The sequence below is a fragment of the Puma concolor genome, chromosome A2 (assembly GCF_028749965.1).
Source record: "Puma concolor isolate L17-30 chromosome A2, mPumCon1.1.hap2, whole genome shotgun sequence".
Taxonomy (NCBI): Eukaryota; Metazoa; Chordata; class Mammalia; order Carnivora; family Felidae; genus Puma; species Puma concolor.
In genome coordinates this window covers 4,900,466-4,927,497 of record NC_141668.1, presented here as the reverse complement: position 1 = coordinate 4,927,497, position 27,032 = coordinate 4,900,466, and the positions used below count along the sequence as shown (strand labels likewise).

At 41.9% G+C, this 27,032-nt stretch overlaps 1 protein-coding gene across 5 annotated transcripts in view; it reads right to left on the bottom strand.

Annotated features, from left to right (window-relative positions):
• Nucleotides 1-27,032, bottom strand: part of XRCC2 (X-ray repair cross complementing 2) — a 181,382-nt gene that overhangs the window by 148,869 nt on the left and 5,481 nt on the right. For 4 of the 5 annotated variants that reach the window (XR_015243787.1, XR_015243791.1, XR_015243788.1 and 1 more), the window contains exon 2: nucleotides 18,771-18,852. Coding sequence is in view for 1 of the 5 variants with exons in the window: in XM_086685670.1 (XP_086541796.1) it covers nucleotides 8,189-8,889; nucleotides 18,771-18,852 (783 nt within the window). In the remaining 4 variants the exon portion in view is untranslated. Of the gene's footprint in view, nucleotides 1-8,077; nucleotides 8,890-18,770; nucleotides 18,853-27,032 lie in introns of those variants that run through there. The other variant, XM_086685670.1, reaches the window with a different exon arrangement.

Sequence of the window (27,032 nt, the reverse complement as noted above, 5' to 3'; positions counted from 1 at the left end):
CCAGAGCAATGGGGTGTGTGTGCTTAACTTGGTAAAAATAATGGTAAGTTGGTTCCCAAGGGCTGTACCACCAGGATTTCACATCTCCACCAGCACTGAACTGCACCACGCCATCACTGCGTGGCACTGTTGGCCTTTATGTTTCTGCCCTCCAACTATGTACGAAATGACATCTCACTGAGTTCTTAATTTGTGTTTCAAATTACCAAGGAGATTGAACCTCATTTTATGTTTTTTGGTCACTCCTGTTTCTTCTATGAAATGCCTCCAAAGTTTTGCCCATTTTCCTATTCATTAATTTTTCCTCATTGCTTTGTGTATATATCATATGTTCACACAGTGTTATGTACATAAAATGAATGAGAAAAGTTAAATTATTGGGGCACCTGGGTGGCTCAGTCAGTTAAGTGTCTGACTCTTGATTTCAGCTTGAGTCATGGTTTCACAGTTCACGAGACCGGGCCCCACATCCAGCTCTGCTCTGAAAGCACAGAGCCTGCTTGGGATTCTCTCTCAAAAACAAAAACAAAAACTTAAAAAAAAAAAAAAAAGCTAATGAATAGAAAAAATATATACATGTATATATGTATATTCATATGCGTGTGTATATAATTTGTTTTGGATATTGAGTGTGCTCACATGAACTGCAAATATACTGTTTGTAGCTTTTCACTTTATCTTTTGTCAGAGAAAAATTGAAAGTCAATGTCAATTTATCTCCTTTACAATTAGTTTTTATGTGTGAAGTACTTCTGTACAATATCACAAATATATTCCCATATACAGTCTCTGGTTTTTAATTTTTTGCCTTTACATTTACGTCTTTAATCATTGGAATGAATTTTTTTCAAATTTTATATAAGGATCCAGCTTTTTTTCCCATGTGTATCATCTATTCTTGCTACAACTTGACCAGTCTATTTTTTCCACAATGGTTTGCTACTTTTGACATTTATCAAACTCCACAGAGGGGTGGATTTGCTCCCGAGCTCTTTCTGGTTTACTTGTTTATCCTCGTACACAACTTTAATTACTTTAGCTACAGAAGCGCCTGAGTGGCTCAGTTAGTTGAGTGTCCAATTGTTGACTTCAGCTCAGGTCATGATCTCAGTTCGGGAGTTCAAGCACATCGGGCTCTGTGCTGACCGTGTGGAGCCTGCTTCAGACTCTCTCTCTCAAAATAAATAAACTTTAAAGTATGATTACTTTAGTTATTTAACATCTTTCCGTACAATAGGGTAAATCTTGCTACCTCTGTCTTCTTTGAGAACACAGTCTCAGAAGTGACCGCTCAGACCTCCCTTGGAGAGGGGATATGCAGAGTGAGCTGACAGCCTCAGCTAAAGCACCTTCTGGGTCTGCAGCAGCATTTGAGCTGAGATCATGCTCTTCCAAGGCAAGTAGCCACGGCGGGGCCATTTCTGCCTGACGTGGGACTCTGCACCGGAACTCTGCGTCGGTCGGGCCAAGACGTTCTCGGAGCTGTGCTGCCGGTCTGAGGTTCATTCTGCCCATCTTCTTCCTCTGCTCACCTGTCAGACCTGCATCTCTACCTGGAGGCCTCTCCTCTTCCACATTTTACACTTCCAACCACATCTCGGCCTCTTGCCTCCCAGAAGACCTGATCTGAGGGTCTTGGCTATTTTTGACGCCTTGCTGTGTTAAATTTAAGAATCAGATTGCCAAATTCCAAAATGAAAACAAAACCAAATACTTTGTTGGGGATTTTGACAGAAATAACGCTGGATGGATTTATCCATCGCAGAACTGACATCTGTAAATTACTCAGTCTCTCAATCTATGAACACACTCTCCCCATTTATTTAGGTTTTCTTTAAAGGTTCTTCTGGGGCACCTGGGTGGCTCAGTCGGTTGAGATTCCAACTCTTGGTTTCAGCTCCAGTCATGACCCCAGGGTTGTAGGATGGAGCCCCGTGTCAGGCAAGGAGTCTACTTAAGATCCTCTGTGCCCCCCCGCACCCCTCCCCATAATGAGCACATGTGTGCACTCTCTTAAATAAAAAAAAAATAAATAAATAATGTTCAGTAGCAAAGAAAGAACCAATTTAAAAACAAAAAACACTTTTTTTTAAATTTATTTTTATTTTTTACTTTAGAGAGAGACAGAGAGAGTGTGTGAGCAGGAGAGAGGGACAGAGAGACGGGAAGAGAACCTTAATCAGGCTCCATGGCCAGCAAGGAGCCTGATGTGAGACTCGATCCCACAACCCAGGGATCATGACCTAAGCTAAAATCAAGAGTTGGATGCTCGACGCAGCCACCCAGGCACCCACCAAAAATCTTTCAATACAGCACTATAATTTTACCCAGTGTCTTGCAGATTTTTGTGAGATTTCTAGGAATCTCATATTTCTAGTTATGGTTGAAATTGTATATTTTTTAAACTCTATTTTTCTAGTTCTGCTGGTATTTAGAAAAATTTAAATGTTGATCCTTTAGCAAATTTGCTAATAGGTTTATAGACGATTTTAAGTTTCCATGTTGTACAATTGTACCATCTTGTGAGTTTTGTTTCTTACGTCTTTTATTCATTTTCCTTGCCTTACTGTGCAGACGCTTTCAGTGCAATGTTGAACACGTGACAGATTCTAAACATTTTTTAATGTTTGTTTTTGACGGAGAGACAGCATGCAAGTGTGAGCAGGGGCGGGTCCAAGAGACGACAGAGAGAAAATCCCAAGCAGGCTCTATGCTGTCAGCACAGAGCCTGACTTGGGGCTCGAACTCAGGAACCCCGTGAGATCATGACCTGAGCAGTAATCAAGCTGACTGAGCCCCTTGTTTTGTTGATTTTAAAGGGAATGCTTTTATTTCACTATTAGTAATGTTCACTGTGGGATTTCTTGTAGACACCTTTATCAGCTCAATGAAAATTATCTTCTATGGTATCAATATGATGAAAAGATACGTTAAAAGTTTTTCTGTGTCTACTGATATACTATTTTTTATATCTGTGTGAAATTGACATTTATTATCACGAAGATACTGAATCCTATCAAATACTTCTTCTACATTGTTTGATATGATCTTATTTTTTCCCTTTAATCCAGTTTGTATGGTGAATTATATTGATTTTCAAATGCTAAACCCATCTTGTGTTCTTGGGATAAATCCAACTTGGTCATGTAGTATCCTATTTATATCTCATTGGATTGTTGATTGTGTTCAGTATTTTTGCATATATGTCCATCAGTAAGAAGGGCTTGTAATTTCCCTCTCATACGTCTCTGCCCAGTTTTGCATCAAAGTGTTGGTAGCCTGATTAAATGAACTGGAATCTGACCCTCTTTTTTCTATTATTCTCTGTAAGAGTTCAAAGAAAATTGACACCATTCTTCCTTCAAATGCTTGATAAAACTCATTGGAGAAACTATCAAAGCCTGGAGTTTCCTTACATCTTAAATTTCTGATCCAATTGTTTAATAGTGATAGACTCTTGAGGCTTTTAAAATGTCTCCTTATGCAGACTTTAATAAGCTGTATTTTTCTACTAATTTGCCCATTTTACCACTTTTCGAAAAGCTTGAGCATGAAATAATTCCTAATAACTTATCTTTTGAAGGTCAGTAGAATCTGCAGGAGTGTCCCGTTTTCATAAAAGGTAATTAGTTGAGGGACACAATGTGAATTTAACTTAAGTTGAAAACAAAATCCCTTAGGGGCTCCTGGGTGGCTCAGTCCGTTGAGTGTGAAAGTCTTAGTTTCAGCTCAGGTCATGACCTCACGGTGCAAATGAACCTTGCATGGAGCTCCACACTGGGCCTGGAGACTGCTTGGGATTCTCTCCCTGTGCCCCTCCCCTGCTCAAGCTCTCACCCTTGAAAAAAAAGAAAAAGAAAAAAAAATCCTCAAAACATAAAATAATACCAGGTATTTAGACTGATACAATTTCAATTACCTACTTTACATTCATTACACTAAACAGGAAACCCCGACATTTGACTTTACATAGTTCCCTTCCCCCCACAAATGACATTGTTTACACTATCAGTATTTATTTAGATTTGCTCAAGTGCTTGCTATGTTCTCTGCTGTTACTCTTTACATCTCAGACCTGTGATAATATTTCCCTTCCTTAAAGTTTATCTTTTAGAAATTCCTTTAGGGGGCAGGTGGGTGACTAAGTCGGTAAAGCGCCCGACTTTGGTTCAAGTCATGATCTCGTGGTTCGTGAATTCAAGCCCCAAGTCAGGCTCCGTGCTGACAGCTCAGAGCCCGGAGCCTGCTTCAGATTCTGTGTCTCCCTCTCTCTCTATCCCTCCCCTGCTCACATTCTGTCTCTCTCAGTCTCTCAAAAATAAATAAATGTTAAAAAAATTTTTTTTTAATTCCTTTAGTGAATTCCTTTAGTGTAGTGGTAAATTCTCAGTTTTTGTTTTACATCTGAAAGTGTCTATTTCACTTCATTCTTGGATAATCCATACAGCAGAGTAGTCTGCCTAAAATGTTTTGGAATGGTATTAATAATACAACATTTAATACCTGAAAGCTGAAAACCTTACACAAGGGAAGCGTGAAGGTAAACACTACCTTAATTTTGTGTAGCATTTATCAGATGAAAGTCTGCAATACCTTTCATATGCAGTTTTCTTTTACTGGAGTCTCACAAAGATCCTGAGAAGTTCACCCTTGTTTTTACCGGCAAATGGAATAAATACTCTAGGATTTGTCATCCTTCACTCCCATTATTCTTCTGGTTCTGACCAGCACCCCAGTATCTGCTATCTGTGTACCTTCTTCCCCTTGTCAGCCTCATTCTTTTTATAAGTATTAAATTTTCTGTACTGTTCAAGAAATCCCATTGGTATAACTTTTAGTTTAAAAGAATTTTTTATTAACCAGGGTTCTTAATTCCTTCCAACATGTCAGATAACAAATCTTTTTAAGATAACTAAGTCTTTGGTCTGACACATTAATATATAATTGATAATTTAAGTTAATATAAAAGTTCATTATTTTTTAATCATGTTCCTGAAGAATAAGTTATACATCTGTGAATAACAGTCCATTAAGTTAATACTTCATTTATATAAAGGAGAAATGGAAACTATCATATTCTAAGGATAGAATTCTGCTAAGAATTGCTAAGTTTTTTGTATACGCATGTAACACATACACCCAGAGCTTGACAGGGAAGGTAACAGAATTTTCCTATCTTTTCCTAACACCTAAAAAGAGAAGTACTATAGAGCAAGAGATCTTCAATCCTACTGATCACACACTTATCTGAGGGAAAAGTAAGCATATTCCTCCAACATACCAATATTTATAAATTACTTACGTGTAACATGTATTGCTTGTAATAAAAAACACAAAAATATGAAGTGAAAAAGGATGAAACTAGGGATCAAATATGTCATATTTTAAAACGTTTGGAAGTTCATTAGTGGTCAAATAATATTGCAGGCGTATGGGTGTGGGGGTGTGAATGGCAGGAATGGGGCCCAGTGTAATTAACCAGATTACCAATTAGACTGCCATCGCTTTAAATTTCACCGTGTGGCTGGAGAGCAAATACTGGGCCTAGACGTGCTGTTGGTCTGACAACTTTTTATTGTCTGCTGACGGCTTGGTTTCCCCTCAACCCACAATAGAAGTAGCTCCCGGACCAGGATTTGTCGTTGATTAGGGAGACCATCCCAGGAGGCCCCATGAGAGTGCAGTGCCAGGGAGCACGCACGGATGGCTGCTGTAGGCAACTGGGAACCAATCCTGCTGGGGCCACTCTCAGAAAGCCTTCGTGTGCTCTCAGCTGAAGGCCAAGGAAGTTGGGCATTCACTGGTTCAGGACTGCCCGGTCCAGCCCGCACGCAGCCCAGCAGGCTCTGGTAGCCAGGAGACACCTCCAGAGCCCCTTGGGTTCCAGAAAGTGCAGGTACACCAGCGGAAGCCCGGGCACACGGGCAGGGCTCAGGCAGCGTATGCTAATGTCTGCCACCCCTGTTAGGAAGAATGCGCACTCTAATCTGCTTCTTTGCAAGGTTCTTTTTAAACCCTTAAAAAGGGGGCGCCTGGGTGGCGCTGTCGGTTAAGCGTCCGACTTCAGCCAGGTCACGATCTCGCGGTCCGTGAGTTCGAGCCCCGCGTCGGGCTCTGGGCTGATGGCTCAGAGCCTGGAGCCTGTTTCCAATTCTGTGTCTCCCTCTCTCTCTGCCCCTCCCCCGTTCATGCTCTGTCTCTCTCTGTCCCAAAAATAAATAAACGTTAAACCCTTAAAAAGAATCTTTGTTAGGTAAGTTAATTCACACTTAGTTTCTAACTAAGGAGGTAACACCTAAATGAATACACACACAAAAACACCACCGTCAATTCTTCCCACTCTTCCCACAGGATTCCTCAGAGACGTATACGACAGACAACCTGACATACAGACCGATGAGTCGGAGTATAAACTATTGATATAATTTAATCGTTTCTTAGTTTAAACTGCAGAAGTAGAGGTTCTAAGATTGTCTTCCTCTCCACAATACACTGTGTACCCCTGAGACGCAGGCCCCCCCATTCTGGCCCCATTCTGGCCATTCCTTGATCAAAGTATAGACAGCCCTGTCCAGCTCTCCGCTGGAAATAGCTAGACTATCCTAAATGGGTAAGAACATACTCGTAACACACAGCTCTAAAATCATCTTAGCATTTGTCAATCTCTTAACAAGGAGGAGATGAAAATTTCAAAACCACCTTTACACAGAATTCCTTGAATGGGTAGATTATTTCCCTGGAGTTAAAAAACTAGACAGGGGCGCCTACGTGGCTCAGTCAGTCATCTGCGCATCCGACTCGATTTCGGCTCAGGTCATGGTCTCACCGTTCCTGGGGTGGAGCCCCGAGTCAGACTCTGCGCTGACAGGGTGGAGCCTGCTTGGGACACACTCTCGCTCTCAAAATAAATAAAGCTTAGGGAATAAAATTTTTAAAAATTATATAAAAACCTGGGGCGCCTGGGTGGCGCAGTCGGTTAAGCGTCCGGCTTCAGCCAGGTCACGATCTCGCGGTCCGTGAGTTCGAGCCCCGCGTCAGGCTCTGGGCTGATGGCTCAGAGCCTGGAGCCTGTTTCCGATTCTGTGTCTCCCTCTCTCTGCCCCTCCCCCGTTCATGCTCTGTCTCTCTCTGTCCCAAAAATAAATAAAAACGTTGAAAAAAAAAAAAAAAAAAAATTATATAAAAACCCAAGCAGAATGCCACTCCATCTTGGACTCAGTCTAAGTCAGATGAAAACGCTCTGACTTTCCAGTTGTTGGTGTGACGGGCAGGTGTGCAGGCTCCTGTGGCTCCTTGCCCCCATCCCCTTTGCAGAAATAGCAGCTCTACAGAAACATTTTCCAAAGTCACAGCTTCCTAAAGGAGTTACGTAGGAGAAATCAGAAATGCAGTTAAACCTTCCTAAACAAATTAAGTACTTAACTAAGTTCCAGAAAGTGTTGACACAAACGTATGGAGGTTCATTTTATTTAGGCTGCAATGCGTAGACTACTTATTTAGTTTTAAAACAAGTTTAATATACACTTGATTTTTCTTCAACAACCTAAGAACGGAATAGTGTAAGGTTTTACCGTACTAGTTTAAGAAATCCATTCTGGGGGCACCTGGGTGGCTCAGTCGGTTGAGCACCCGACTTTTGGTTTTGTCTCAGGTCATGATCTCACGGTCGTGGGACCGAGCCCTGTGTAGGGCTCCATGCTGATGGTGCAGAGCCTGCTTGGGATTCTCCCTCTCCTCTCTCTCTCTCTCTCAAAATAAGTAAATAAAGCATTAAAAAAAGAAAAGAAAGAAATCTATTCTGGAACAAAAAAATCCATTCTGTATAGAAACATTTATATTGGGGCGCCTGGGTGGCGCAGTCGGTTGAGCGTCCGACTTCAGCCAGGTCACGATCTCGCGGTCCGTGAGTTCGAGCCCCGCGTCAGGCTCTGGGCTGATGGCTCAGAGCCTGGAGCCTGTTTCCGATTCTGTGTCTCCCTCTCTCTCTGCCCCTCCCCCGTTCATGCTCTGTCTCTCTCAGTCCCAAAAATAAATAAACGTTGAAAAAAAAAAAAATTAAAAAAAAAAAAAAAGAAACATTTATATTAATTCTCCCAGAGTTTTATACCTTATAATCAAATCATTTTAGCCCATTAAGACTTTTTCAATTTTGTATAATATCCCGGAAAACACCATTTTGTGATACGTATCAACAAAACTCAATGCCACTTTCTCCAATAATAAAAACATGCTTTTTAAAACTGTTACTTTTTAAATTATGTGAAACTAAAGAAAACCGGTTGCTGGTTTTCAAATCCTCTGGTCTGGAGAAAAACAGTCTGTGCTTTACCACCCGCTGCCACGCCTTACAGAGATAGGGCCTGTAGTCCGCTTCGGCCGAGGAAGGCCCTTCGGTCCAGGCGGAGGCTTTCTGCATTAGGCTTTGTGTGGTTGCAAAAACAACTAAGCGATACTCGTGTGCAAGTTTCTCTAAGAACTGAGAACACTTCTTCAGAGCAGACTCCTGGGAGTTAACGCTCTCCCCTCCGTTGGCGCGGTCTATCCAGTAAAAGGCGGACAGGCTATCCAAGATCAGAAGGCAGAGGGAAGGGTGGCCACAGACGGTGCTTTCTAGGGAGTGCAGGGTGAGGAGCAGGTGCGTGCTGCTGCCACAGCTGACCACAAAGAGCCTTCCGAGGCACCGCTTCACCGCGTCTTCAGACCCGCCGGACAGTCTGCGCTCCAGAATCGTAACGAGCCGGAGCATGTCAAAGCGATAATCTGTATCAATAAACAAGACTTCTACTTCCAGCCCGCCTTCCGATTTTGGAAGCACACACCGCGCTGTCAAGTGATAAAGCATTTCTGTTTTTCCGGTTCCCTCTGGACCATGAAATTCAAGAATGTCACCTGTGTAAAATTTAAAAATGCCAGTCAAAAAAAAGGCAGCAGCACAAAAGGCTACAAGATGAAAATCTGCACCAACGTTTAAAAAGACGTTTGCCGGAATGTGAAAGAAAATCTAAATCCACGTGCCCAAATGGATCCATATGAACAAACACACATCAGTAAGGAAATTAATCATTACATTTCGCCTCTGAGAAAGCAGCTGGCTATTAATTAGCATCAAGGAAACGTGAAGACCAGAAAGACAAGGCTGACGGGTGCCGAAGGAGACCTCCTGGGCATGGGTCCCCATTCACGCGCCCTGGAATTGGTGACACCATGGAGTGAAGGATAAAGTGCCACAGACCTGGGGTCTTTCAAAAATCTATTGATCACTACGGCACACGCCATTTCCGGTAGCTGATTACCCAATATCCGTGGGCTCCTCTCCTGTAAGCATAAAACCTCGGTTTACGGGGCGGAGAAAGGCAGCATGCCCAATTTAGAAACGACTTTTCTCAGCATCGCCGGCAAAGGGGTCAGCAGGTATCGCGGTTGTGGCCGCTGAGACCCGAGTAGATTTCTGTTGGGTTCCTAAGCTCCGCTTGGCTCGTGCAGGTGCCTGCCACCTCTGCCCTGCTGCTCCCTCCGCTGGAGGCGAGGCAGTGAGGGTGAAGGGGATACCCCGAGCTCGGCAGGCAGGAGGACAGGAGGTGCCCAGAGCCCTGAGGACAATACGGAGCCCACGCCGGCTACGCGGGGCCTGCCTCCATACCACTTGTGATGTGAGGACACTGAGTCTCCATCAGGTCATGTGCAGCTGGAACAGTCCCGGCGTCACGGGAGAACAGTTCCCGCGTGCGGTTCTGTGCATGTGGAGCTAGAAGGGTCCACGGCCCTCAGGCCTAAATAGCCTCCCTCAACTGAAAACGCCCCTCCACATTCCCAAATGCCATCAGTTATTCTTTGCTACGTGAATTTCTTGAAACGGTATCGGCTGGCATGACATCTGCACTGTAAATTATTTTCCTAGCATTCTGAATTAAGTAAACCACTCTGGACTTTAAAGATTCCAAATCCTTTTCTATATAGGTTCCAATAACTCTCTTTCAGTGAGGAAATTAAACACTCAGGGAAACGGTCCTGCCCTCCAGGGCTTTTCGAAATCCACTCTGAACAATGGCCTTCCAATTCTGGCTAGTTTGTTTCCGTGTAATTTACGGTTGAACCACATAATTGGAAACACTGTGTTAAAAATGTAGATTCCTGGGGCATCTGGGTGGCTCAGTCGGTTAAGCGTCCGACTTGGGCTTCGGTCATGATCTCGCGGTTTGTGAGTTCCAGCCCCGCATTGGGCTCTGTGCTGATGGCTCAGAGCCTGGAGTCTGCTTTGGATTCTGTGTCTCCCTCTCTCTCTGCCCCTTCCCTGCTCATGCTCTGTCTCTTTCTGTCAAAAATAAATAAACATTAAAAAAAAAAAAAAGCTTAAAGTGTAGTCAGAGGTGCCTGGGTGGCTCAATCTTTAAGCAGAACCTGGAGCCTGCTTTGGATTCTGGTCTCCCTCGCTCTCTGCCCCTCACCCGCTCATGCTCTATCTCTGTCTCTCACAGATGAATAAACATTAAAAAAAATAAAAAATAAATAAAAAGTAGATTCTTAAGCCCCAAGCAAACTACACAGTCGAGAATCTGGTTACTTTATTTCCTATTATTACTACCAACTATTGTAAATTGGAACATTCACAAAAAGTGTGTAAAAAAATCTAGCATGTTACCAGTATACCATATTTAAGGTAGCATAAAACTTCAGCCAGTTTGTACTATAAACTTACATGCAACTTGCAATTCAAAATTTAAATTAAAAAGATTCCTCCTCACCCATCCACCCTGCCAAGATTCCAGACTCAAGGAACACAACTATTTTCACAACAACAATCGTTCACCAATGCTCTTGCTGAATGTTAACACAGTGACTAAAATCCTATTCAATACTCTCTCCTACTATATGACTTAGGAGCTAAGCTGAAATCCTGCCCTTACTCCCAAATAAAGCTTTTTACTGCCCTACATTACAGACAGAGAACAGACTACAGCCACTAGACGAAACATTAACACGGAATAGATCTCAACGGTAGTGAAGGAACGTCGAGAACACAGTTAAGCAAGATTCACCCGAAACGGCTTGTAGGATACAACGAACCACAGAGAAACACGGTGGGGAAACCAAGCACCAGACTGCGCTGAACCTTCCCTTGTCCTTTCCCCAGAAGAGAAGGCGGAAGAGGCCGCCCGCCGGCCACCAACCTTTCTGCCGCACTTCACAGATAAAAAGGGACAATTCGTGATATTTCGTTTGATCCTAACAGCAATTCTGTGAGGTAAGAAAGGGAACTTTATAACCCTCCATCACCACGGTTATCACGCTATCTAAGTTTTGACTATTTACGTCACCGTATTTCCTGTACGCTACTTTAAGGTTGGGACTTGTCTATTCTATCTCCGGCACAAAACACAGTACCTTTTAAATGCATTTCATCACATTACTTTCTTTTGGAGAACTTCTTGAGAGACACCTAAAAAATGAAAATGGAAGTCCCGATCTGGTGAGGGTTAAAGGCCCAAATGTCAACCTTGGAAGATGGCATTTGGAAAGGAAGCAAGTCTGGTAGGGAGACACTGGTCACCAGAACCCGGCAGGTGTAAAGGCCCAGGCCCAAGGCTCGACACAAGAGACGAACGCAGGAGACAAGCAAGAACAGGAACAGAGCGTCCAGTGCTACTCCAGCCTCCTGCCGACTGTCCCTGGCCCAGGCACGGCTGCCCCTCAGCCTCCTTCACTTATTCAGAAGGCAAGAGCAAGGCCAAAGTAGCGATTTACAGGTTCTTCTCAGAGACAGGCCTGGAAGCACCCACATAAGCAAAGCAGGGTTTTTAATTCACGCAATCACATAAATATCCTAACAGAATTCAGCTTTCAAAATGCTACGTTCACTAGGTGTCACAAAATAAAAAGGTCTTACAACCAGTAGGATTTAAGATTTAAGACAGTAATAAGAGGCTGACATACCAATCTGAGTAAGCCACAGAGACACAGAGAACAAAAAGCTCTCTCTCCTTGTAGATGAGAGTGAACCAAAAGAAAAGAGGCCAAAAACCCAATTACTGGGATACATCCACGGTTAGAGGAGTTGCCATGAAGACATATAAAACAGAAAGTTAATAGAAAAATTAGGAGGAGAATGACACAGAGCACAAAAGGTTTCAAGAAAACGAAACAGTTCTAAATCCTAGTAAATGCAGCACAAAAGTTCTAAAAGTAAAAAAATGGCAGAGGGGAGTTCAGGAACAGGTCGCTGAATTGGTCCTGGACAATTACCTGACAGCAGTAAAGGTGTAGTTTGCAAAAGCACGTTTAATATAAACGTTACATTATGAACCAAACTTCAAAACCAGACAGTTGCAAGACAGATAGAAGGCTGCTCCAGGAGTGCAGCAAGGACAAGGAATCAGGCTGCAGGAAGGCAGGGACATGCGAGGAATTAGGGGGAAAATACGACAGTTTACATTCATTTAAGAAGTAAAAATATTTGGGGCACCTGGGTGGCTCAGTCGGTGAAGTGTCCGACTTCAGCACAGGTCGTGATCTCACAATCTGTGGGTTCGAGCCCCAGGTCAGGCTCTGCGCTGACAGCTCAGAGCCTGGAGCCCGCTTTGGATTCTGTGTCTCCCTCTCTCTCTCTGCCCCTCCCCTGCTCACGCTGTGTCTCTCAAAAATGAATAAACATTAAAAAAATTTTTTTTTCTTTAAAAAGTAAAAATATTCAGTAGCAGTTTCATGAGACCGGAGAGTCAAATGAAAACAACGGAAGTTAAGAGAGAAAGGCAACATATTCCGAAGCAAAAGGAAAGAGACCCCGGGGCGCTTAGTCAGTTAAGCATCCCTGACTTTGGCTCAGGTCTGATCTCACTGTTTGTGAGCTCGAGCCCTGCGTCGGGCTCAGAGCCTGGAGTCTGCTTCAGATTCTGTGTCTCCCTCTCTCTACCCCTCCCCTACGCACACTGTGTGTGTGTGTCTCTCTCTCTCAAAAATAAATAAACATTTAAAAAAAATTTTTTTAAAAGGTGGGGGAAAGAGACCCCACAGGGGATAGGAATACAGGACACTGGCAGAGGGTAACTGTGAACTGTCTCTGCATAGTTCTGGAATTCTCAGAATAGAAAACCTTGCCAAATATTTTCTTGGACAGCAGCTGGTGCTCAGAAACCTCTTTCAGCATAACTCAAAGGAGTAAGTCTTTGAGGACACTTACTTACACGGTTTAACAAGGTTTGCTAAATGCACACATTACTAGGAAATACAAGACGTGGAATACGGACTCCTTAGATCCTTGGTTCGGCATGACTGAAATGAGACAAAGCTTAAGGCGAAATCCTTGCTTAGGAGATTATTAACAGGTATATAAAAACACTCTTCTCCTTTTACAGATTAATAGCAAAGCAAATAAAAAGGTCATTTATAACAACTAAGGAAATAAAACTTGCAAACTTGCAAATTACACATAAATATTATCATTAAGGTTGTAGATTCCCTACAAATATATTTAATGATCAACTGATGTCAATTTCCCTGGTTTTATAAACATTTACTGTCTAATCACATCAAAAATAATATTCAAGCATTATCTTTTTTTTTTAACAATGCCAAACTTTTTTTTAATATTCATTTTTATTTTTCAGAGGGAAAGACGGAGAGATGGAGAGGGAGGGAGGGAGAGAGAGAGCACACAAGTGGCGGAGAGGCAAAGAGAGAGGAGGACAGAGGATCCAAAGTGGGCTCTGTACTGACAGCAGAGAGCCCGAGGTGGGGTTTCAACTCATAAACCATGAGATCATGACCTGAGCCAAAGTAAGATTCTTAACCAACTGCGCCACGCAGGCACCCCTCATCATCCCCAGGTGCTCCCCAAAATTATGTTCTACACAGGGGACATAGTCCTTTTAGCTATATTTGAAGTCACTATCTCAAATATTCCTGAGAGCTGTTACAAAAGAAATCATAACCTTGTCCACTCCAAGTATTGGGAATGACAACTTGCAGTAAAACACCAAAAAACCAAAACCCCCCAAAACACATACACACACCAAAAAACATCTCTACCATTTGGCACTTGACAAATTAAACGAAATCAGAAAATCTGGATGGTTTGGCCTTGATAGTTGCTCTCACAAATAGAACGCTGTAAAGGACCTCGGTAACAGATTGTCGGAGTGAGTTGATGAATCTAAAGATCCTTCAAAATAAGGATAAAAAAGAAAAGCCAAAAAAATACATCGTCTTGGTACCAATCTACTAATTGTATAACAAATATGTTGAATTTGCAGATTACAATCATTACAGTACTGAAGAGGTAATGAGTTGGTATATAGTACTAAGTTACTACAAAAAAACATTTAAAAATGTTTCCAACAGCATTGGAGATTTCTATAATCCCTAAATCTCTTACTGCTTCGACTTGAGCTTCCCTGTACAGTTTCTGATAAACTACTGTTATTGATAAATAACCCTTATGATACCAGGCCTGAGTGTGCCAATGCTCCAGGGAGTGTTCATCTAACTAGTTTACAGCTATCACATCCATGGCGGTTTTAAGTAAGCTCTTCTGTCAGTGACTGAACATGACAGGGTTTCTAAAGTTTCTACAAACCTAGGGGCGCCTGCGTGGCTCAACTGGTTGAGCATCTGACTCTTAGTTGCAGCTCAGGTCATGATTCCAGGGTCATGAGATAGAGCTCCACATCGGGCTCTGCACCGGCTGTGGAGCCTGCTTAAGATTCTATCATCTCTCCCTCTGCCCTTCTCCCCTGCTCACGCTCTCTAAAATAAAACAAAAATTTTTTTAATTTAAAAATTGAAAAAAAAAGTTTCTACAAATGTAATATTCAAATGTGTAAGTGGTGCTGAGAACCCATGTTTTAATGTCAATTTCGTGAGGTCCAACTTAATAACATCTTTCCTGATAGAAGAGAAAGTCCCATTTTCTAACATGTTTGATCAAAATTTGTCTTTTATTATTGATAGTTTAGCAAATTGTTTGCTAACAGATCTGTTCTACAAGGAACAGTAAAGGGAGCCTTCTAGTCTGAACGAAAGGACAGTAGACAACTTAAATCCAGATGGATTAATTCAAAACAGGTCAATGCACCTACATAGGTAAATATGGAAGACTGTATAAATATGTTTTAGAATTGTAACTTATCTTCTCTTATCTAAGAAACAATTACATTAAGTAATAAATTTACTTATTTATTTGTTATAATGCATTTTAATTTCTTTGCTGTAATGGTTTTTTAATTTATTGCAATAACTAATAATTTTATTTTAATTAAATAAGTTTAGATGTGTTTATGGACATACAATGTATAAATATGTAATTTGTAACAGCACAAAGGAAGGGGAGGAAATGGAGCTATACATCAAAGTATTTATAAAATACTGAAATTAAGGTGGTATTAATTTAAATTAAATTATTTTAAATTAAGATATTAAGGATTAATGGTAATCCTCAGAGCAGCCATTAGGAAAATAACTCAAAAAAATAAAAGTAATGACTGGGAATAACAATGGTATGCTAGAAAATACTTTTTTTATTTTTAATTTTTTAATGTTTATTTATTTTTGAGAGAGAGAGAGAAAGACAGAGGGCGAGCAGGGGAGGGGCAGAAAAAGGAGGAGACACAGAATCCAAAGCAGGGTCCAGGCTCCGAGCTGTCAGTACAGAACGGGATGCGGGGCTTGAACTCACAAACCGTGAGAGCATGACCTGAGCTGAAGTTGGACGCTTAACTGACTGAGCCACCCAGGTGCCCCTAGAAAATATTTAACACAAAAGAAGACAGTAAAGGTGGAAGAGAAGCAAAAAAGACACACTTTACCAAGTCACAAATAGACAATAAAAGGATAGAAAAAGATATACCATATAAACAGTTAACTAGTAGCTAATGTGGCTATACTACTATCAGACAAAACACACTTTAATAATTGTTATTAGAGACAAGCATTTTTGTTTTCCATTGTGTTAAAAGACAGCATAAAATTTACTCTCTTAACCATTTTTTTAACGTTTACTTTTGACAGAGAGAGAGAGAGAGAGAGAGAGAGAGAGAGAGAGAGAGAGAGATCGAGTGGGGTAAGGACAGAGAGAGAGGGAGACACAGAATCCGAAGTAGGTTCCAGGCTCTGAGCTGTCCACACAGAGCCTGATGCTGGGCTCGAACCCACAAACCATGAGATCATGACCTGAGCCAAAGTCAGATGCTTAACCGACTGAGTCACCCAGGCGCCCCGAGCATCTCAACAGTTTTTAGGTGTTTCACACTGTTGTGAAACATCTCCAGAACTCTTCCATGGTGCAAAACTGAAACTATGTACCCATTAAACAACTCCCCTTTTCCTCCTTTCTCCCCAGCCCCCCGTACCTACCATTCTACTTTTTGTGTCTATGGATTTGCCTGCTTTAGATACCTCATACACGTGAAGTCACGCAGGGTTTTTCTTTTTGTGATTGGTTTATTTGACTTGGCACGTCCTCCTGGTTTCTCCATGCAGTAGCACGTGACAGGATGTCCCTCCTTTTTCAGGCTGAATAATATTCTGTGATTTGCGCAGACCACATTGTGCTTATCCGTTCATCTGTCAGTGAGCACCTGGGTCTCTTCTACCTCTTAGCCACTGGGAACGGTATTGCTACGAGCACAGGTATGCAAATATCTTCGACACTCGGCTTTCAATTCTCTTGGAGATATACCCACAAGTGGAATCGGCGGATCGTATGGCAGTTCCATTTTTGATCTTTTGAGCAAACTCCATACTGTTTTCCACAGTGGTTGCACCATTTTACAATTTCATCAATGGTGCACAAGGGTTCTAATTTCTCCACATCCTCATCAACACTTATTTATTTATTTACGTACTTACTTATTTACTTATTTTTTACAGTAGCCACCCCAATGGGTGTGAGGTGACAAAGAACATTTTATAATGATAAATGAATCAATCCATCAATAGGGTATAATAACAAACATACAAGTGCCCAAGAGTACATGAAGCCCCCAAATATATGAAGCAACACTGAGAAATAAAGGCAGAAATAAACAGGTCAACAGTAATAGTTCGAAACGTCAATACACACTTTCAGTAATGGATAGAAAATTAGGCAGAAGATCAGCAAGGAAACAGAAGACTTAAACAGCACTAAAAACCAACCAGCACTCCAAAACATCATGAAAACAATCCAACTACATCAAAACATACACAAGTGCACATCTAACATTCTTCAAGATAAACCAAATTTCTTCTGCAATAAAACAAATCTCAAATCAATTAAAAAACTGAATCACAGAAGCATGTTCTCCGATCAGAAAAGAATGAAAACAGAAATAAGTAACAAAAAAGCTGTAAATCTTCTTGACCTTGGATTAGCCAATGACCTCCTAGCTACGGTACCAAAAGCATGAGCAAGAAAAGATAAAATAAATAAACTGGACTTCACCAAAATTAATAACTTTGTGCTTCAATGGACACCATCAAGATCAACTTTTTATGTAAGTCAATAATAAAAACACAACCCATTGTTTTAATGGGCAAAAGATATGACATTTCTCCAAATTACACATACAAATTGCCAATTAGCACACGCAAAGAGGCTTAATGTCACTAGCTGTCAGGGAATGTAAATCAAAACCACAACGAGATATCATTTCATACTCACTAGGAGGGTTATAACTAAAAACACAGAGAATAATAACCTTTGTTTGCAGGATGTGGGAAAACTGGAACTATTCTAAACTTCACCACCGGTGGCAAGTAAAACGTACAGCTGCTTTGGGAGACAGCCTGGCAGTTCCACAAAAAGTTGCCACATGAGCCTAACAATCCTTCCGGTAGGTATTATCCATGAGAACTGAAAACATATATCCACAGAAAAACCTGTACACAAACAATCACAGCAGCATTATGCATAAGAGCAAAAAGCAGAAACAACCCAAATGTCCATCAGCTGATGAAAAGATACACAAAATGTGGCATACCCCACACAACAGGATATTACTCAACAGTAAACAGAACTACTGACACATGCCACACTATGACACAACCTGGAAAGATGATGCCAAGTGACAGAGCCATTCACAAAAGAACACATAACTGTATAATTCCATTATATGAAATATACAGAAAGGGCTAACCTAGAGTCCAAAAGGAGTCCAAAAATGTTGCCTAGGGCTGAGGGACATGGGAGGAGGTGGGCAGTGACTACTCAATAGGCATGGGTTTCTTTCTGGGGTGATGAAAATAATCTAAAATCAAGTGTGGTCACAGGTACATAATTGAATACTAGAATACAACAAATCATTAAGTTCTATACTTAAACGGGTGAATTATAGCTCTACAAAGCTCGTACATTAAAAGAGAAAAACGACCCAAGCACAGAACCTTTTTTCTAAGTGTCCCTAGTGTAGACGTGCTGTGGGAAGAGTGGGTACGTCTTTTCCCTTCTGTAGAAATATCACCAGACATTGGGGTACCAAAGGACCTTCCTGTGATTCTCAAAGTTCTAAAGAATTAAAAAATACAATAATAACAAAACTCCCACAAATAATGTGTGTCGGGATAAGAGAGCTCAATACTGATTCTCAAGATTTACCAAAGATGAGTCAAACTCTATCTCTGACACAGATAACAAAGACTTGAAAGTGTTCTGTCGTGATCTAATTCTCACTTTTTAATTTTACGGTTTAATCCATATATCCACTTGCTAGGGGTATGTATGCACAAATGAATATATGTGGGGAAAATACACGTTTTAGAAGACAATTTATGCCACTATTTTGGTTTGAGATTGTTTTTACCATGGACAGATGAATCTTCATCAGCAAATAGATACGGTTCTATTTCTTTCAAGGAACTTCTACCTTCAAGTCGGGCAAGGAGCTTGCAAAAGAAAAAAAAGAGAAAGAAAACTCATTATCTAAAAATATAAAATCCTAGAAATCTACATTATAAAATTTTCCAAAAGTCTATAAAAAAACTCACTTAATTTTGAGGATTTAAAGGAAATTATGAAATAGCAAATACAGGGGCGCCTGGGTGGCTCAGTCGGTTAAGTGGCCGACTTTGGCTCAGGTCATGATCTCACGGTCCGTGAGTTCGAGCCCTGCGTCGGGCTCTGTGCTGACAGCTCAGAGCCTGGAGCCTGTTTCGGATTCTGTGTCTCCCTCTCTCTGACCCTCCCCCCGTTCATGCTCTGTCTCTCTCTGTCTCAAAAATAAATAAACGTTAAAAAAAAAAAAAAAAAAGAAAGAAAGAAATAGCAAATACAATTTAGGAGAAAAATTGTGTCATTTACTCAGAAAATAATTCATTTTTTAACTTTATTTATTTACTTATTTTGGGAAAGAGAGAGCAAGCGTGCGTGCACAAGTAAGGGGCGGGGGTGGTGTGTGCGTGCACAAGTAAGGGAGAGACGGGGGAGACAGAAAATCCCAAGGAGGCTCAGGGCTCCATCCCAGGAACCGTGAGATCATGACCTGGGCCGAAATCAAGAGCTGGACACTTAACTGACTGGACCACCCAGGTGCTCCGAAAACACTTCATTTTTTATGTACCAAATATCGGATGGTATAAAACGAGGCCCTGTCTTCAAAGGAGCCGCCAGTGTAGTTTGGGATATAGGACCAACTGCTAACTGCCAAGTATTTACCTTTCTTACGTGTCATAATTTCCTTTCTCAGTAAACTTACCACACGCGTTAGACAGATACCAGCTTTTAATGTGTCTGCCCAAGATACTGCCAATTCCTCGTCTAGTGGAGGAGGGGGCAAAGGCGAAAGTGAGAAAAAACGCACTTGAGGAGCTCCCGCCTGAATTCATTAGGTGAACAGAGCTCGGGCAGGTACTGAGCACAAGTGCATCAGCCAGGGTGCAGAGGCGCGGAGGCGATAAAGAACACTCTGCTGGTAGGTGAACTGTACACAGATGTGGGACCGCTACAGTGTAGCTGGTAACATGAAACAGACAGGAGATTAGTAAAGTCCTAAAGGAGCAAAAGTCAGATCACAGAAGGCCGCAGATGCCATGTTTAGGAGCCTGTTCTCTGGTTTTGAGACAAGAGCAAGGGATTTTAAGCTGTGAAGTGAGAAGCATTCTAGAACAGTTGGGACTTCAGAACCAGACCTGTTAGCCCCTTTCTCTGGGCCGGGGCCTTCTCATCAGGAAAGTGGTAACAGCTACCTCCCAGCCAAGGTTGTTGAGGAGTCAGGGTGTTACAAAAAAAAAAAAAAAAAGTGCTTGGCAGAGAGGAAGCACCGTGTGAGTCCCAGCTATCATCTGCTTATCATATCATCAGATTATCCTGGTGGCTACAAGGGATGGATTTGAGAGTAAAAGCAGCTCTGGAGAAGGCTGGAGTCTGTCACACTCATCTGGAGGAGGTGTACCCACACCAAGTAGTTAGGAAGACGGCAAGCAGAACTGTGACTGGGTTAAATGCCAAAGAGGGAAATGTAATCAAAGTGGATTCTCAAGTTTCTAAGGAATCAGCACAGATTTGACAAATCTTCCATACAACAAAAGACAAAAAAGAGCTATCACAAATGGGAACAAAAGCATTCACTCTTCACCAAGCAAAGGGTTCTCTATGTTAATTTAGCAACTACTTCCTGAGTTTCTCTTACATACCATGCACCATAGCAGGTAAGAAGATGCAGACTGCAGGGATGGAGAAGACAGCCTGACCGCAGAGACTTTGCTGTCCAACCACTCACAGGAAAAACCCTCAAAACAAGCAACACTAGTTTTACATGAGAATGCCTTTGATGAGGCGGCAAAAAGTGTTAGTTCCATTAAATCACGACCCCTGGGTACTTTAAAAATTATTGTGATGACAGGGGCGGCACACTAGCAGTAAAGAACTTAATCTTGACCAAAGAGAGGTCTGGCCTTTGCCCTTGGCTCCTGGGAGGTCATCCCTAAGCCTCTAGGAATATCCTTCCAGATAGAAGCGTCTTTACCTCGGGCCTTATGCCCCATCAGATAGTCTCAAAGTGTGATTTAGGGTGGGGCTTTGGGTCAACTTGACTCTGGTATCAGAGGGGCTGGAGAGTGAGGTCAGCTGCTCACCTGCATCTGGGGAGAGAGCCCCAGACCGTCACACATGTTGCTGGGAGGACTAGGCACTGGCCGCAAGCGCACGAGGAGAGGACAACCGGGAGGGTGTGCATCAGGAATTCCCCTAGACTTTGATCCGTGACATCTCCCTGGGCTGCTTTCAAATCTGCATCCTTTCCCTGCAGTGATCCATAACCATGAATGTAACAGCTCTCAGTGAGTTCTGAGTCCTTCCAGCGAGCTGCTACACCTAAAGGTGGTCTTGGGGAACCCCAAACCTGCAAGTCATGTCAGGGCGGGCGCAGTCTCAGGGGCCCGAGACTTTGTGGTTTGTGTCTGCAGCAAAGGCCCAGCTTCACACACAGATAAAGGACTTCTGCTCCAAACTGAAATACAATCGTTTTTTTCTCTAGAAAAATCACTTACTTGTGTGGATTATTTGAGTTGGATGCTTTTTTCATAGACTACCCTTGTATTTGAAAGGAAGAAAAGACAAACTATGATTATACAGACTTCGGTACTTGGCAGACATTAGAAAGGAAGCCAGTCGCCTTAAGAAAGCTGACAGTATTTGTTGCCAATGACAAAATTTAAATTTTGGAAAACTTATCCACCACCATGACCGTGACAGCTGGCTTCCCAACACTTATGGTCCTTTTTGAAGTCACCAGTGTTTCAATGTGGTTTTTAAAACAATCATTCAACACATCAGTCCTTGAAAGGTCCGTGTAATCCACTGAAGCGGTTATTTCCAAATGACCAGGGCATGATGTCAAATCATTTCTGGGTAAAAGATTCACTCCGAGTATAAGGCCAATCAATGGTTTTAATGTATGAAGAATTCCCTAATACACATTTTATATTCTATCTTGCAGTGAACTTTTAGGAAACTACTACTGGTCAAGTTTTGGTACTTTGGCATCAAAGAAGAAAATCCATAATTAGCTGGAAAAGACCTTCAAATACTCCTCCTTTTTCCAACTATGAACCTGTGAGAGCCTAGTCATCATGTACTTTAGCCGAACACACAGTAATAGACTGGATGCAGAAAAGATGAAAACCCGTTTAACTTTCATTAAGCCGGACATTAAAGAGATTTACAGACACATAAAATACCATCACTCCTCACCACATTTCAGGCTCCTTGCTGACAGCAGAGACAGACTCAGGACTTGAACTCATGAACCGTGAGATCATGACCTGGGTGGAAGTCAGACATGTTAACTGAGCAACCCAGGCACCTCAATCCTTGGTGATTTTTAAATGTGCAATGCACTCCTAAAATCAAAAAGTACGAGAACCACTGAGTTAGAAAACTGAGAGTCCTGCCTGAAGAGTAAGACAGAAATGGGGCAACTGGGTGGCTCGGTGGGTTAAGCATCCGACTTCGGCTCAGATCGTGATCTCGCAGTTCTTGAGTTGGAGCCCTGCATCAGGCTCTGTGCTCACAGCTCAGAGCCTGGAACCTGCTTGGGTTTCTGGGTCTCCCTCTGTCTCTCTGTCCCTGCCCTGCTCACGCTTTCTCTCAAGAATAAACATTAAAAAAAAAATAGAATAAGAGAAACTTTCATGGACAATATGGAACACATAAAACAACTATGTATGCAAATGACTAACATGCTCATCAGAACGATTAACTTAGGAAGTTATGCAGAGAATATTTACTTATTGTCATTGCTTAAAATATTTCAGAGTTCTCCCCTCTGAGAATTCCTTGTAAGAAAGTATTCAAGAAAGCTTTATATTGGCATGACTCATGGGCAAAGATGGTATTACCCCTCTTACCAAATTGGCTACATTAGCCAGTTTGCATCTGATTTCCACTGTTATTAAAAAATCAAATTCATTTTTTCGGGGCGCCCGGGTGGCTCAGTCGGTTAAGTGGCTGACTCCAGCTCAGGTCATGATCTCACCGGTTTGTGAGTTCAAGCCCCGCCTCGGGCTCTTTGCTGCTCAATCGGGAGCCCGGAACCTGCTTCTGATTCTGTGTCTCCCTTTCTCTCTGCCTCTCTCTCTGCCTCTCTCTCTCTCTCTCTCCCTCTCTCTCAAAAATAAATAGACATTAAAAAATTTTTAAAAATCAAATTCATGTTCAAAGATGAAAACTTTCCACTATCGAAAATATTCAAAATAATGTTTTACAATGCCAAAGCAGAGTATAGGGAAATTACCGCTCAGAACTTGGAAATAGATTTACCCTTATAAATGCAATACAAATACAAATAATATTAACAATTTATAGAAGCCATTTTATGGGACGAGACATCATCCAAACCTAGGCAGAAAACACCCTACAAACTGACATAAATCCATTATAAAATCAAAATTAACGATGTCCAGAGTTAAGGAGTTAGAAAGAAGCAAGGTATTCAGAAGGGCAAAAAAGAGTGTAAGTGTCCAGGGTAAAGGGAACGCAAGTAAGTTCTGCTAGAAATGACACTTCAATCCTTTCAGGGAAGATTAACACACTGGGCAATCAGAGCGTGGTGATGGGAGCCATGAAGATAATTCAACTATTTCTCTTGATTCCCTCAGCAATCTTACTGAGGCCTAATTTCCTATTTGGGAAAGAATGCACGGTGGACACAACAATTTGAATCTATCTGGCAGTTTGACTAATATTGTTAATTGACAGATTTGACATTTGGTTTGTAAATCAATATACGCCAGGTTTTATTATCATAACAAGTTAACCAATAATAGCTACTATCTGTGCTTACTGTGGTATCAGTAGTACATAATTTATATACATTATCTCCTTTGTTACATTACCTCTGTTTGTTATCATTCTATTTTTCAGATGAGAAAACTAGTATTTGCCAGAGCCAAGATTTAAGAGACTTTTTGGCTCCCAAAGCCTGGAATTGTGTGCTACAGCGCCTCAGAGTCAGTATCGCGGAGTCTAATAAAATCTGGGTACAGAGATGAAATACTTTTTGGACCTACTAGGCAGATCAAACCAGTCGGAGACGCCGTCTAGGCAATCACCTGGCCTCTTTAAGCCATCTCCGTTCCGTACTCCCTCTCCGATGCTAACAAGGAGCCCTAAATGCTTTCAACAGCAGCATTATTACCATAACAAGTATCGAGCCTGCAAGGGGCACAGTACTCAATTGTACCCATTGGTAAACATCTCAGCCAAGTCAAGTGTGTCCCAGGAACTGAGTAAGGTGTTGGGGACACAAAGCCGTAGCAGACACAGTTCCTGTCTTCAAAGAACTTAATAGGAGAAATCAAAAGGTTACAAAAGTGCCATAAAGTACTGTAGGTGCTACAAGAGAAATGCAGGGCGCCGCGAAGGTGTTTGAACCGGACTAACCAGCCATCTTGGAGAAATCACCCTGAGGACCAGTCAGCGACCTGGAACCTCCCGGAGCACACCAGGACCACCCTCCCAACATTCTTTCCTTTTGTTTAACCACACCCTTAAGTACACCCTTGGGGCATAACTTCCTCCATCTGCCCTGGAGATCTGTAACACATACATTAAACATTCTCCTCTTGGGTGGTCCCTCAGCAGGACTCCCAACCTCCAGGGCTAGAAAAGCAAGTCTTAAGGGAGGTGACTTTGCCGGAGATTCACTCCTCTTGTGCCTGAGAAGGGCGTCGTCAGTAAGTCCCCTAAACAAGCCATTTCACAACAAGCTGGACTTGTCAGCCTTTTTCTTCAGTCTTCTGGCCAGTTTTCTTGTGTGGGAGGCAACTTTAATGTTGAATGAGAGATTTATTTATAGTTCTCTTAAATGCAAAATGTACATGCAAATTTATTTATAGTTCTCTTAAATGCAAAATGATACAGAAATTTTTTTTTTTTGTCTTTCTGCATGGAATGTCCTTGCCCTATTCTCCCAATTAAATTTCTAAAGCCTAGACTACTGAACAGGCGAAAATAATACACATTCTTCAAGGCCGCTTCCTTCTATGAAACATTACCAGCCTGTCTCCCTCATCTGGATATAAAAGCTCAAGAGGAAAAGAATCTATTTCGGCTCACCACGTAGTCCAAATGCTTTATGTTCGGCAGAAACTCAGTAGTTGCCTATTAAATTAAAGGTGAAAAAGGTATAGGTAGGCAGGCTTGAGAAGGACGGAGTGTAAATAACCTCAAACTATTTTTTTTTAATTGTTTAATGTTTATTTTTAAAGACACAGAGAGAACACGAGAGCACATGCTGGAAGGCCCAAGAGAGAGAGGGAGAGAGAATCCTAAGCCCAGTGAAGCCCTACGTGGGGCTTCTGTGATCATGACCTGAGCCAAAGAAATCTAGAGTCAGATGCTTAACTGACCGAGACACCCAAGGCGCCCCGTAAGCCTCATAAACTATTTCCATTTTTGTATTAGGACTGTCTATAAACTTCTGCCAAAGTCCATGAGTATTCTATGCCTATCATCGAAGCTCTTCATACCAACCAAAGTCCATTTCAGACACACTCATCGGAACCCAGAATCTTCAATACCTGATAAGCAGAATACCTACCATATAGATGTTTTTATTTTATTTCTCTAAAGTTTTTATTTATTTTAGACAGAGAGAGAGCGAGCAGGGAGGGGCAGAGAGGGAGGGACAGTGAGAGAATCCCAAGCAGGCTCTGCACTGTCAGCGCAGGGCCCAATGCGGGGCTCAAACTCAGGAGCCGTGAGATCATGATCTGAGCTGAAACTAAGAGCTGGATGCTTAACCAACTGAGTCACCCAGGTGCCCCCCATACAGATGTGTTTAAAGAGCAGAAAGAATTGGGGTGCCTGGGTGCCTCAGTTGGCTGAGTGGGTTTGGCTCCTTCAGGTCATGACCTCACGGTTCCCGACTTTGAGCCCAGCATCAGGCTCTGTGCTAACCGCTCAGAGCCTGGAACCTGCTTCGAATTCTGTCTCCCTCTCTGACCGTTCCTTGCTTGCACTCTTAGCTCTCTCTTTAAAATAAACAAACATTAAAAAAATAATAAAGAGCTGAAAGAACAACTTAAGATCAAAGTAACCAGAAATGAATGACATTAAGGTAAATCCATACATGTAAGAAGCATTTGGATAAAGGTTCATTTCCCCCGACCTTTTCTAACTAAATGTCTGCAGTAGGGTTTCAAACCAGTTAAGTATAAAAGGCTACCGAAAGGGCGCCTGGGTGGCTCAGTTAAGCGTCCTTGGCAGGTCATGATCTCACAGTTCCTGGATTCGAGCCCTGCGCTGACAGCTCGGAGCCCGGAGCCTGCTTCAGATTCTGTCTCCCTCTCTCTCTGCCCCTCCCCCACTCATGTTCCGTGTGTCTCTCTCTCTCTAAAAATGAATAAACATCAGAAAAATTAAAAAAAAAAAAAAGGCTACCTAAAGAAGTAATCATTCTAAACCAAATATTCCAAGTATTTGGTTGCAAATATTCCCACCCCTGCTCCATAACAGGCCTAGACTTCTACCTAAAAACTGAATACAATCCTTAGTTTTACTACTTACACGTAGAGGAAATTCAGGCAAAAATGTTTATAACATAGCGAAAGTAAGAGAGAAGTTGGAATAAGGAAGCAACGGAAAGCAGGAACGTGAACATACATGTGATGGATGCAAAACTGGGCCATTACGCCATCCCACAAATTAGAGGACCAATTTCTTTTCCCAGGTGAAACGAGACTCCGTCGCCACTTTGAAAATTCAACGGTCCTTCAGGGCAGAGTACGAGGCCTGGCTCTTTAATCAAGCTTTTGTCTAAATTATACGGCAAAGACAACTGCTGAATAATTTACTATATTGTTAAGTCCCATCATTTCTAAGTATATTCCATGAAGAGCTGGTGCTGTTCTAACTGATATTTTTTAAAAGCAATTATCCTATAAGAAAAGGAAAAATAAAGTCAAGCAAGATTTTCTATATATACACCTGAGAATTTAAGCTTTTTTTTTCTTTTTAAATATATATATTTTTTAATGTTTCTTTTGGGGCGGAGCAGAGAGTGCAGGGACAGAGGATCCGAAAGGGGCTCTATGCTGACAGCTCAAACTCATGAACCACAAGATCA